At 43.6% G+C, this 14,049-nt stretch overlaps 1 protein-coding gene across 1 annotated transcript; it reads right to left on the reverse strand.

Annotated features, from left to right (window-relative positions):
- Positions 1 to 171: 171 nt before the first annotated feature.
- Positions 172 to 13,841, reverse strand: TMPRSS2 (transmembrane serine protease 2; the record flags this gene model as incomplete). The annotated part of the gene is made up of 13 exons (XM_084279329.1): positions 172 to 264; positions 1,855 to 2,022; positions 2,605 to 2,747; positions 3,568 to 3,663; positions 5,488 to 5,663; positions 7,297 to 7,471; positions 8,173 to 8,216; positions 9,067 to 9,177; positions 10,008 to 10,137; positions 11,015 to 11,134; positions 12,506 to 12,589; positions 12,893 to 13,085; positions 13,827 to 13,841. The coding sequence occupies 13 exons, from the start codon at positions 13,839 to 13,841 to the stop codon at positions 172 to 174; spliced, it is 1,548 nt and encodes a 515-aa protein (XP_084135455.1).
- Positions 13,842 to 14,049: the final 208 nt, after the last annotated feature.

Below are 14,049 nucleotides of genomic sequence, written 5' to 3' on the forward strand. Positions count from 1 at the left end.
TAAGCTTGTTGACTACTCCAGGGTATCCCCCAAGGCGCACTGGATGCTCATGTGCTATTGAAAACATGTTGTCTCACACCTAGAGAAGAGAGTCAGGTACACACTGCTTCAGGCAGCGCAGAGATGTAATAACAAAACAGGGTGTGACTCCCTCCACCCACTGCCTGTAAGCTAAATTTCCTTACTTATTTCAATTTCACAAGTCAGAGTAATTTCTTCAAACCCAACCATTTGAGGCATCAAACAGTCCTGGACATCCAGGACCTGAAATACCAGAATTAAAACAATTGCTCAGGTCACCCTCTTGCGTAGATTTTCTTTCTTTTTAAATCAGATTCTCAAAGTACTCTGGACACCGTCTCCAGCAACTGATTCCAAAAAATTCCAAGCAAGTAGATACAAACAACTACTAAGGAAAACTGTTCATTAAAAAAAGAAAAAAATATTTATTTGGTGCAGTGTTGACATGCAAGATATTTGCATTTCAGTACCAAAAGAGAAAACGAGTCCAGTAGGGTCAATCTTTTATTCAAAAGATTTATCCTTCTTAACAAAAGTGACTTGGTATGGCTTTTTGATCCTCTGTTCTATGATTATAAATTATTTTCAAAATCCTAGTTGAGGTGGCACTCTGATATGAATTACATTTTGCTACAAACATACATCCAGATACATAAAGAAGAGCTCTAAGAAACTAAAAGCCAAATTTAATGAATGAGGTAGTTCATCTGCTCACGCAGAAACACAGGTTTGCGTTCCTTTGTATAAAAACATCCAGCCTCCTTATGTCTGTCTGTCTGTCTGCCTGCAATCAGGGGTCTGTCGCTTGCAACACAACCTTGCTGCAAAACTTTGCCCTTTGCCTCCCAGAGTAGGAGAGTTCAAGAGTCAAACCCGATGCGCCCAGCCAGGGACCTCGCCATCGGGACACTTAACTCATCGCTTCCTGCTACAGCTCCGGAGCATCCCTCTCCACAGGCTAAATCCAGAAGGACAGCAGGTCTTGCCCTTTTTAGGGTTCAGAGCAGCTTAAGGCAGAACAGCACTTTTAATTATTGAGATTTGTCAGGTTGGTGTCACTTCAAACAACCTGACTTGGCTGACTGCTGTGTCGCGATCCTGAGGATTTTTTAACTACCTGAATGTACAGTAAATTTCTTTTCCGTGCCTCTACCACAGTGCATGAAAACTTGCCTTCATATATACCAAAAAATCATTAATTTCTTTTTAAATTGCCAACCAGCAGCTCAGAGATTCAACGTTCACATTACTTACAATTGAATTTAAAACACTACCAAACTGTCTCAGCATCCTGCTACAAAAATCTTAAATCAAATCGTGATTAAAATTGTCATTATAAGCCTGTACCTGATCATTAAGTTAAAGTTACTCAACTAAGGAGAGACATTTCAGCAAGCAGTTGACAGAATGACTTTCCGCCAGACACCCCAAGAAGAAAGGTGCTCATGGCAATAATCCTTCACTGATTAAGATCAGTCACTGTAGCCAGCACAGAGCCGAGTGTGCAATCCTTCATGCTATTTTTAAAAATAAAATTCAAGAAGGAAAATTTAAAAAAAAAAAAAAAATCTTTTGCAAAGTGAATAAATATCCCAGGCACCCATGGCTTCGTTTATTCTTGCTCTCAGAAACATGGATCGGCAGTTCCAGTGTTGTCATCTGTTTGCCTGTTTAAAAAACAAAACAGAAGCCAAAGGTTCACGTTCTGCTGATGGACCCTCCCAACTGCTTGGATGCTTCTTGACAGAACAGCTTTGTCATCACAGAAGTCACATTTACTTATTTATGTAAATAAAATCAAGTTTGGGGACATTTAAAATTATTAAAAAGCACCCCCAAATATTTTACCTGCATATTTTTATAAATCCAGTCTGTAAACACAGTCATGTTCCCATACACTCCAGGTCTGTTGGGACTAGCACAGCCAGTTCCCCAGCTGGTATCTCCAACCAGCCACCACACAGAGCTGTTGTTAGTAACTAGAGGACCTCCGCTGTCACCCTGCACAAAAGGCAAGCACGTTGTTAGTGACCTGACCACTGGGAAAGACACAACCCATTTCACTTCAGGAATACAGGCTGGGTTTCAAAAAAGCCAGCCATGGTTCCATGGCAGTCACTAAAACAACAGGCGACGGCAATTACAGTATTAAATGATGTCTGCTTGTGATAGGGATGAAAATTGATTGCCCAAAGCGCTGAATGAGACAGACATTATTGAGTTCTGTGTGCACAAGCATAATGCCAGGGTATCCCCGTGATTATGAAGAGCACTCGTTCACTTTCAAGTACCAGATAACAAAACATCCTCCAACCATTAAGAACTGCCTCGCCCTCTTTGGGTATGTGGCCAGAGCTCCAAACTGGCAGTCTTTCAGAAGATTAAATAAAAGCTCTGCCTTTTAAAGTGAAGCACCACAGAAGGAAATAGAAGCCCGACTAAAATGTTACTCATTTAATTTTTATATGGTTCTTTTTTGGTGCACAGGACCTGTTTGTAGTTAATAGATGATTAGAAAAACACCTACTACTAAGGCCACAAAAATAATCAGATTGTCATTAGGTGTTAATTAGGAATAATTACCTGACAGGAATCAATTCCTCCTGCTAGATATCCGGCACAGATCATTGTAGGCAAAATCATGCCACTGTAGACATGGAAAGAATTGCACCTAGAACGGTCTATTAAGGGCACCATAGCAAAATTCAAGCTATTTGATGTTTTACCTAAAGTGGAAACATACACAAAACCACACTTACAAAGACAAAATTAGAACCAGCATTATTAAATTGCTAGCACAAATCCCATCAGCTAGCATTGCTAAAGGTGAAGTAAACTCACTGGAATCACAGGAACGGACATTTAAGTTGTGTGCATCATCACAGAGACACCTGTGACATTAAAATCCCCTTCCAAGAGGTCAGTGAGTTACCCTGCATTGCTGTAAGTGGACTGTAAAGGAAGAGAACATGGTACCTGCCTGCCCACTCCAACCCAAAGCCAACTGTGCAATCTGCAGGGCTATTAAAAGCACATTAAATCTGCAAGAGGTGAAGAGGACCTCCCAACAGTTTCATGGCCCAGCACAAGCAGTCAACAGCTCCCAGACTCAGGGTCTAGCTTCCCCATCACCTCCACCACCACCACCCCCTTCATACTCAGTACCTTCTCATACTGAAAGAAACCCTCCCTCCTTTCCTTCTCACTTTTTAGAAATTTTCTTGCCTCGTGACCCTTTAGCTTGAGGGACAGGCTCTGGCCCTTTCCCACGTCCTCAAAGGTCTTGCTTGACATACAGCTACCCTTAGTCAGGAGAGGCTATACAGGTCTGTGAATTAGAGGCTACTTTGCAGTCTGCTGAATTCAACACATTACAGCTTTGAGCCAGAACGCCTTCTGTAAATATTAAGGGCTGTAAAATGGGTGAAAAAATAGCACACGGGCAGATCTGGATCAAACTGCCCAATCAGCCCATGCAATGGTTATCTGAAAACTGAAGAGGACTGGTTTTTTAGAAGACATAACTATTTCAGAGCCACTCTTTACCTCCTTGGAACTCTGCTCCCCATCCAGATATCCAGCACTGCTGATTGGGCTGGAACATCATCCCTGGATTGGGCAGACAAACTGGCCGCACAGTGTCTACAAAACAAACACAGCAACATCTGTAATCCCAGATGTCCAAACATAATGCAAAATACATGCCTATGCAATACCTCACTATGAGCACCACTTAAATACAAACATGCCAGGTGTTTTCACCATACTATGTCTTCCTTGCAGACAAGCAACACCTTGCAATGCAGGCAGCAGCAGAACACTGAGCATCTGCCCTTTTCCCACATGGCAAATCTTGACCACAAAGAGAGGAACAAGCACAGATAATGGTTCTGGCTCTATCTGTTGAGCTAACTAGAACAATTAACTCTGGCTTTTCTGACCAGTAACGGAGGACAAAGAAGAAAAACTCCCAACTGCCTCTCTTTGTTGTGGGGTGTTGTTTGGGGTTTTTTTGCAAAACGTTGAAAATATTCACAAGCAAGCAGGATTCGATGCCTGTGTTGAAGAAGTGTGAAACTCAAAACCAGACAAGCTCCATGCTCTCGGCAGCAGCAGAGCCCCTCCAGGTTACTGCTAGTACCTTTAACCTGGTGCATTAATGACCTGGACAAGGGGATTGAGCACACCCTCAGTAAGTTTGCAGACAACACCAAATTGTGTGGTTGTGTCAATCTGCAGGAAGGCTCTGCAGAGGGACCTGGACAGGCTGGATCGATGGGTAAGAGGCCAACTTTATGGGGTTCAACAAGGCCAAGTGCCAGGTCCTGCACTTTGGTCACAATAACCCCAGGAAATGCTACAGGCTTGGGGCAGGGTGGCTGGAGAGCTCCCCGCAGGAGAAGGACCTGGGGGTGTTAGTTGACAGCCGGCTGAGCATGAGCCAGCAGTGTGCCCAGATGGCCAAGAAGGTCAACGGCATCTTGGCCTGTATCAGGAAGTGTAACCAGCAGGAGCAGGGAAGTGATTGTCCCATTATGCTCAGCTCTGTCTGGTGAGGCCACACCTGGAGTACTGTGTTCAGTTTTGGGCCCCACTACAAGAAAGACATTGAGATGCTGGAGCATGTCCAGAAAAGGGCAACAAAGCTGGTGAAGGGTCTGGAGCACAAGTCATAAGAGGAAGAGATGAGGAAGCTGGGGCTTTTTAGTCTTAAGAAAAGGAGGCTGAGGGGGAGACCTTATCACTCTCTACCTGCAAGGAGAGTGGAGATAGGTGGGGGTCTGTCTTTCCTCTCAAGTAACAAGTGATAGGATGAGAGGAAATGTTTTCAAACTGTACCAGGGGAGATTTAGGTCAGGAAGAATTTCTTTACTTAAAGGGCAGTCAAGTACTGGAACAGGCTGCCCAGGAAGTGGTGGAGTCACCATCCCTGGAGGTATTTAAAAGGTGTGTAGATGTTGTGCTTGAGGATATGGTCTAGAGGTGGACAAGGCAGGGTTAAACTGTGGTTGGACTTGAAGGTCTCTTCCCACCCAGACAATTCTATGATTCTATGATTTGGTTTTGGGGTTTTTTGTTAAGGGGGGGGGGGGGGGGGTTATTGCGGTTTTGTCTGACGTTTTTCTTTTCTCTTAACTGTTATCTGACATAGATTGGTTTAGAGTTTAGTCAGTTACTCCACCACCACCACCACATTCGGATTCTGCACATGCAGGAGTGACAGTATGAATGCTTCATACAGCATTCTGGAGTTAATGTACGCTATTGAGATTAGTAGGATTTAAATAAATCCAACTTAGAAAATGAGAGAAAATGAGAGAGGAAACATGCTTTTTGTCTCTACCTTCACTGCCTGTACACACATTTTGTGTTCTTTGCTTAAGTATCTACAAGGTTCTTGGAGAAGTTTTAAAAGATGTGCTGATTGCATTTGGATTTTTGCCTCAGGAAAAGTAGAATACATACCTGTAAAACTCAGCGGTGTGTCTAACTTCATAAGGGCAACATCGTTGTCTTTAGAATCTGAATCATAATCCGGGTGGGAAATTATCTGTTGCACTCTGTACCCGTATCCTAAAAGCATCTCATCCTGGTTCAGAATTCCAGCATAAACCCTCCAGCTGTACGGGTCAGAAAAGCGTCTAGAGAGAAAAGGAGGTTCAGAAGGTTTGCTTCTCTTCTCTAGTAACAAGTCACGGATTGTGACCTTCAAAACCCCGTTCAGAAACAGGAGTCAAATGCACGTGCGTCCAAGAACGCACACACATTTCCATACCAGTTCTGAAGAACAAAGTAAACAAATGGCAAAACATCGAACTTCGAGAAAGCTTGACTCTAATTTCCTAAGTATGTATTTGAAAGTCCTTGAAATGCATTAAGTATCCCCTTAGTCACTCAGCACGGCGAATTGCAGTCTGAGGCTGTGACACTGAAGTCTATTGATTTGCAGGGCTAGGGGATCAAGCGGCTATTTCTGAGGTCTCACATGTCAGTGGTATCATTCTCGTGTACTACCCGAAGCATGCAAGGGCAAAAGCAGGCAGAATTAGTACAAACATGATCCAGTAAAGGAACTTGACTATCTCGAAAATGCTGGGGCGCTTTTTTTGTTTGTTTTTGGTGGGGTTTTTTTTAAGCAATAAGCATGTTCACTAGATGTAACTTCAGTAGATCAGTACAGTAAACGTGCTCCAGCATGTTTACAAATGCTCAATAGAAAACTTCCTAGAAGTGTTAACTCCCTTCACGTGAACTGCCAGGGCAGTGCATGCAATTTGTTCCTCCTCCAAAAAAAATAAAAGAAAATCAAGACTGAAACCAGTTTTGTGTTAGCCACGGCCCGGTTGCCATTCCTAACGCTTTTTGCATACTGCAGAGCTCAAATCAGAAAACAAAGGAGGGGTAAGATCATCACATAAAAATAAACATTTGCATTCTTTTCTCAAGGTTAAGGCCAAAGTTATTTCTCCTTGGCTTAGCCTCGGACTGTGAGCCAGCCAACCAACCGTTAACATGTTTTGCAAAGCGGGATTTCCCTCCAACAGAAGCAGCCACCTTTTAAACATGTTCCGCCACTGATCACAAGGTACCAAAACATCCTCAACTGTCCTCCCTTCCTAGGTTAAAAATGTAGGAAGCACCAGCTATTTTTTCTTGTTGTTGCCTACGTAAAGTGTGCCTTGGATAAGTGTAAACCTACATTTAGCAATGACCTGAGCTTTTATTACCCTGTGGCATGAAGATACAAGGAAATAAATGCTATAGGAATCTTTATCATCAGTCAATTTATCATTTCTACAGTTGCACGATATCTGAGAGTTCAGGATTCATTTTTTCTTGTTTTCCCTCAAAGTGTAGGTCTACATCTTCATGGTTACACTGTGCTGTCTGGCATAAGTTTGGTGCTTTGAGTTTACTTCTGAAGTTGGGTAGATATCTGTGACCAACACCATCGTTCAACTTAATTTCCACTTTTAACAAGTTAAATAAGATTATTTTCCTACAGAAAGCAGGCAGACGACCTGTAGAACCTGTAGACCTTCAGAACAACTTGTCCCTCAATACTTGAAAACCATACTGTTACACAGCCCAGATAACTGCACTTTACTCTTGCACTCAAGAGGGTGCGGGGAACGGCATTTACCTCAGTTTTAAAGCAGAAAGTCGTGAGACTCAAGTACATTTGTGCATTTCAGCCTGAAGCAAGAAAACCCCCCCGTTCGACAGGCGAACGAGTGAGCCAGTCGCTCCGGCGCCCACACAAGCCAGACTTACCCTTCCACGCAGTGTGCCGCCGTCACTATCCACTGGGTGGTGATGATGGAGCCCCCGCAGACGTGGGTGCCCTGCACGTGGAGGCTGACCTGCCACGGCCACTGCCCCAGCGTTGCTCCGTAGCCACCCACGATTCTGTTCATAATGTTCCTGCTTTTAGTGGAAACGCCGCACTCTAAGGAGGCAGTTAGACACACAGGCGTTAGTTAGCGGGTGAGCTGATCTGAAAGATAGCTTCTGCAGCTGAGACTTCCCTATCAGAGGGGTGTACAGACCATGCCTCACCTCCTCACTGCTGCTGTTCAGTATGCCACAGCTCAGGACCCTGCCCTGGACACAGAGATCCCAAGTCTCTCAAAGCCTAGACTTGTGTTACCTTGTGAACATCAAGATGAGTGTTTGGTAGCTGCTGCTCACAAGGCATAAAACAATGGTTCATTACACCTTTGAATGTGGTATTCAAGCCACACAGACACACACCTTCATGTTGTGCAACTCAACCGGCAAGAGCCAGGTTATGTTATGGCTGTTATGGCTTCATAACAGCCATCACCATCAGGGAAGGCACTGCCCCCACAGTGGTCGTGTGTTGGAGAGCGGATGCACCGCAGATGTCCCACCATGGCTGCCGGGTGAGGGCTACAGGGCTCCACCACAGTCATTTAAAGGAAGTGGTGGTAGCAAAGACAAGAGAACCTGTGGACCCAGCATCCTCCTTGTCTCCTCTCCCACACTGCACCCTCTCGAAACGTGGGAGCCACAGTTAAACCATTTGCCCAGCAAAAGATGGCAGTGACTTATGCAGATTCTAAAGGATTTCCCACCCAGACTATTTCAAAGCATGAACAAGCAGAAGCTTGAGAAGCAGTCACCTACCTATGCAGCGCAGAGAAACCACATTTCCTGATGCACAGAAATCACTGCAATAAAAAACAAACAAAAAAAACACCGAACAGGTTTTCAGGCACACAGTGCAGGAAACAGTGCACAAATTTCACCCTCCAGCTGCTGCCCACCCTTCCCCACTATGTGCTCTGCCTTCCCCCTCCTCTTCCTGCTGAATGTTCACTCTTTCCTTCGCTCTCTCCAGCTACCCTGCCAGCACCCATCTGGCCTCCACCATTTCTTGCCTTCACCAAAACTTTCATGCAGAAAACTGCAGTCATCAGCAAAAAAGGCTTGCCATCTTATCGAGGAGAAAAATGAAGAACAGCATGAGAAAAAGTTAGGTTGTTTTACAAAGCAATTGCAGAAGAACCCAAACGAGGGGGGCATGGGAAAATTGCAGGTACAGCAGTCTACCAGTTTAGAAACTAGACAATTCAGAGCTGTTAAATGAGAATAAAAAAGTACACTTTCCATGGGGAAAGATCCATCCTGCATGCTGTGTGTGCATTTGACTGAATAAAAGAGCTGTACTGGCTCCTGTGAATGTGTTTCAGCTGGTAGCTGTTGTCACCGTACAGAAACTCCTGTTGATGGCCAAAGAGCCTTAGAAAAGTATCTTTGACACGGCAACCTTCTAGGTAGCACAGAGGGAACAGGATAGGACATCTTCTCTTATAAGAAAGGAGAGGAAGGATGAAAAAGTGACAGCTGTGCTTTTAAATAGAAGGGAGAGCAGCAATCCGATTAAAACCAAAATCTTTTTCCCTCTAACAATCCCCACTGAAAGATGTGCTTGCATCATGCTAAGGACAGAAACTACACCTCCTGCATCAGATAAAAAGTCCCCTAATAAAAGGAAAAGTTTATATTAAACAAAGATACCTGGTATGCAGCTTTTTGTACAAGTCTATGTTCCCAGCACTTGTGTTCAGCTTCATGTAGCTTTTAAAGCCGACTTCAGTTGCCACTCCTCGACTGTAGTAATACGTGTCTCTGCAAAACAGAAAGTCCATTATGAAACCCAGTAGTTTCAGCTTTCAAACAAGCAAAAGCTGTGCCAAGCTAGAGCTTCTGACATGAACAACACTAAAAAAAACCCATATTTTTTTATGAAATGCCAGTGTTGTAGTACGGTGCCAGAGACTCAAGTTCTTTAAACGTGCATCAAGTTCCATAGTTCCATTTCCCATCAGTTACTAGACTAAAATACCAAATTTTAATATAATATGCATAATATTCCTGTGCAATAGGAATCCTCAGTCTCATGAAACGTCACAACAAAGAGACAGTTCTGCTGGTACATTTGCAGAGCATAGCAGAGATCAGGCTTGATAAGTCACAACAGCCACATTCCTGTGGGAGAACGACAGGGGCAGCAAGCGCTGCTGTTCTGCCAGGCTTTCTAGCTGAGGACTAGCTCTGGGTAGTTGCTTCTGGGATGCCTGGCCAGAGCTGGAACTACTGGGGTCACTGCTGGGTTCAGAGACCATAATTCCAAGTGCCATGATGCGGCGTGGGCACCCACAAGTTCTGCCTATGCAGGCAACAAATTCACTCCATTACTCCACACACAAGGGAAGACAGCGTTTGCCAACTGTATCAGAGACAGGCAGCATCAGGTATTTCAACTGCAGGAGAATTTAGGCTACAGCATTACATGGGAAGAACACAGGTCAGCAGTCCAGGCCATGAATGTTCACAGTGATCTACCACAAGAGCACCAACTGCTTGTTGTTTCAGATGCACATTCTTAAACACATCAAGAGGGAAACTTTAATCTTTCTGTGTATGCCCAAAGTCTGACAAAGGTGAGTTAGACTTACGCAGTGTAGCCCATGTCTTTACACGCAGTCCTCCCGTAAACGTCATTCCAGTCATCTAGACAAACAGGATACCAGGATTTGCTGACTGGTGAATAAACTTGCAGGATAAAGTTTGGTCCGAAAAGTCTAACTGCCAGAAAAGGAAGAAGGAAAAACAACAACAAAAAAGGAATCAAGAACACCACATGCTATAGCACTGCTAGCACTCTACTTAAAGGTATTGTTACACACAGTGTTTTCTTGTATGTGTAAACTGCCATTAACTTAATTCTGAGTAGATGTCAAGTAGACAGAAATACTGCAATGCTTTAATTCTTTTCTGTATGGCAGTTTAAAAGATGTACTATTTTAAAATGCAAGATAGTGTTGATCTTTTCATTTCAGGTTTTATGTTCAAAATTCTCTTCCATTTTCCACTGCTGAGGAAGACTGCAAGAACAAATCTTTTCTTATCTTTGGAATGGATAAGTCAATGGTGGCATGGATACATCACCTTACACCTTCAGCTCTGCACTAAATCTTCCCTTGGCAACTTCTGTTAGAAGCACTGATCAGATGAGGCTTTCTTGCACAAAGAAGTTATGAAATAGTTGAGAACAAGTACTGGGATAACAAGGAATGTGAAATATGTGGGGAAAGACAAACCTTATTAAAAAGCCCACAAGATCTGTGTTATCACATGAAGTTCTACTCAGAAGTCAATGGCAACTGTTCGTTCCAGAAGCAACATTACATTCAGTTTTGCACAAACCCCATTTGAACTAAAAAGTACCATTTTACAAAATGATTCTAAGTTAAGCCAGCTCAAACCCCTTAGTCGGTCCTATTTTTTTCAGCCTTTCAATCAGACTAGAAAACAGACTGGATACCTAGATACAGGCTTCAAAGCACTCAAACATCCCAAACTCTTTTAGAGATGTAACTTAGGCAAGCTTGGGACAAGGCAACCTGCTCAAAAACTCCTGCGGTTGGCAGGAGGTCCCCCCTCCTTGACCATCAGCACTCACCACAGCGGGTTTCATCCTCCCCGTTGGGGCACTGGCTCACTCCATCGCACCACTGCGAGGGCGATATGCACACTCCTGAAGATCCACACTCTATTAAGGAGCCAAGACAACGATTCTCTACTGCGGGAGGAGAGCAACACAGCCACATCAGCTTAGCCTCGGACCTCCAACTTCAGAGGCATTCCACTTTGACAGAGCAAAACATCAGGAAGAGCTCTTAGAGGGGGGAGGAGATCTAGCCCCACACAACAGAAGATGCTTGCTGTGTCCTTTACATCTTGTGAGATTAAGTCACTGATGTCTGCTGCTTCCCCTGAATAAGCAGACACCATTAAGTTGTCTAAACAGAGCCAGCTTTACACTGACAAGGCATAACACTCATAAATAGAAGAGGAGGAAGAAAGTGATTACTCCAATTACATCCTTTTGCTTTCTCTGCCATTTAAACCAAGATTGCATTCACTCTGTGTAAATCAACACAAGTTAAAAAAAAAAACCAAACCCCAAAGAACACAAAGTGTCATCGTAATAGTTTTAAATGAATTCCTTTCTCTCTTCCTTCCCTGCACAGGACATAAAGGAGAGGGTCCTAAAAACATAGGAGATTGGTTTTTAATTTTCTTGGGAAGTGGCTTTCGTTGAAAGTGAAATTAAATTAGCACAAGACAAACTCCACCGAAGCCAGACAGGACTGCTCTAGCCCAGCTGCAGAGCTCAATCACCTCAGTCAGGGATGATTTCCAAGGCAAACGTGTATCATCTGTGTTAGGGCCAAGAGTGATGAGACAGGCTGGGCTCATGCCACCTTAACACACTTTCAGAGCAAAAGCCTCACAGAAACAAATAAGTAAACATGAATTACTTCTGCTCCAAGAAAGATCCCGTTTTGCCAAAATAAAACGCATCCCGACCGTTGCCACTCTGGCAGTTCAGGCGTACAAATCTCCTGCAGCCGCCTTCCTTCACTTCAGGCCAGATGAAGTTCAAATTTGGAACAGTGCTCTGTTTCAGAGGGGACACACGGCACTGACTTCCCACACGAAGCACACCACAGAACGTGTTTGCTCAGGCACAGGCACACATCAGCGATCCCCCAACACAAAAACCCTCGCAAGAGGTCAGACTACGCCTCGCCAGCGGCTGCAGCACCGCGCCGTTGCGCTGCGCCAGCTTTTGACAGATAGGTTGGTGCTCTCCAGAGGAACCACCCGAATATCCTGCTCCAGAAGAGTCAAAAAGCTGATGGCTTCACTTAACATCAAAAACAGTTACATGCTGAAAGGAAAGTCAGAGCAGCACTGTTCACTAAAGAGAAAGAAACACACACACAAAACTGAGCCTTTAGGAAGCAATACCAGTTCATCTCTCAGGAGATGAGTTAACAAAAGACTTTCCTGTCCTTAGTAGGTAAGGAGATAAGAATGTATATTCCTAACCTTAAAAGTTTAATAAATCTTTTCTTTCTGAATAACAACTAAAAAAAAATCTTACCAAAATACCAGACGAAGAAAGCAGCAATTGCACAACAAATGACAATTAAAATGGATAATACAATGATTATGATTTTCTTTACACCTGAAATGAAAGCAAGGACAAAAAAAAGAGAAATTACTTTCCAAATAAGGTGATTTCCAGCCCCAGCATTATCTATTTCAGTAATGTTAAAACCAGACTCTTTTTGCCAGACAGATTTTTCTCCATTTTTACCCCCTTTCTTCCACATCACCCAGGTTCCTGTACAGTTGAATCAGCACCAAGCCAGATATTACTTCTTCTTTATCCATGGGGACATGGCTCCTTCAATGCAGGAGTCAGAGGGGAAGATTCCTTTTGTTATCTTATAAGTCTAAAATTGGAAGAAACCCTGACAACACTTACTTGGTGTACATGTTTTCCCAGAGGAACGTGCTACTGGCCTTGTTGACTGATGCGTAGCAACCCTTGGGGTATAGCTTGGCACCGATGGAGCATTTGTTGAGAAGTACGGCGGATACGGGTTAGCACCTGGCTGCCTGGCAGCATGGACGTTCTCTGGCTGAAAGCCATGGTTCTCGTAGTATGGCGGTGGGCTCTAAACGACAGGAGCACAATGAAAGATGTGAGGCAAGAATGAAATTGGGACAAAAGACGCTTTCAGATGCCATATTCAGAACCCAACTGAGCAAAATTCGCTGTGCAGGCGTACACACAGTAGTGAGTCCTGTTTACACGTGGAGTGCATGATAGGTAACCAAAAGAGTGCAGGGCTGTTGTAGTGCAGATAGTGGGGTGTATGAAGAGACCCACTTTCTGGTCTGAAGTAACTCAACTTAAAAAAGGATTCTTCAGCCCAGCCCTCCAGCTGGCTGCACAAACCATCTCGCTGGAGCATCAGACATGGTAGAAATAAGCAGCAAGAAAGAAACACTGACAAGTAAGAGCCTTTGTATACTCAGCTGTCCAGGTCTAGGATAAATGCACTGGCCTACAACAGGTTGTGGAATAGTTTTTTCTGGAAAAGCTTTCAGAGCCAGTGAGAAGCCATTCCAATCTATCCCTCCAAAATAAGCTTTAAAAGCATAAATTTCTCACAGGAATATCTGAGCACTTGCAATGCTGGTTAACTCAAGCCTCTCCCACCTGCCTCACGGTACCTCTTTCTTTTGTCAGAAAAGAAAACACAGAAAACATAGGCATCCACATTTTATAATATTTGCTAACCAGTACATAACTCAGTGAGCTGCTACTTATAAAGAAATAAACCCTCATTTAAACGGAAAAAAAACCCCAAATAAAATCAGAGGGGAATATTTTTACTATTTTGTTTACTTACTACAGTAGAGGTCATCTTTCCCTTGTCAGCAGTACCAAATTAATTCAAGTCTTTGGAAGAAAAGCGTGAACCTATATATAAAAAAAGCCAACAGATAACAATCACAACCAGAAGCTTTGTCCACCTCTCCTGTCGGTTTTTCCTTTGGAAAAATGCCAAATCTGGAGGGGGAAAAAAAAAGAAAATACGGAAGTATTTCAAGAGAGAGGGTACAAATTAAGGT

The sequence above is a fragment of the Gallinula chloropus genome (genome assembly GCF_964237585.1).
Source record: "Gallinula chloropus genome assembly, chromosome: 1".
NCBI classification, from domain to species: Eukaryota; Metazoa; Chordata; class Aves; order Gruiformes; family Rallidae; genus Gallinula; species Gallinula chloropus.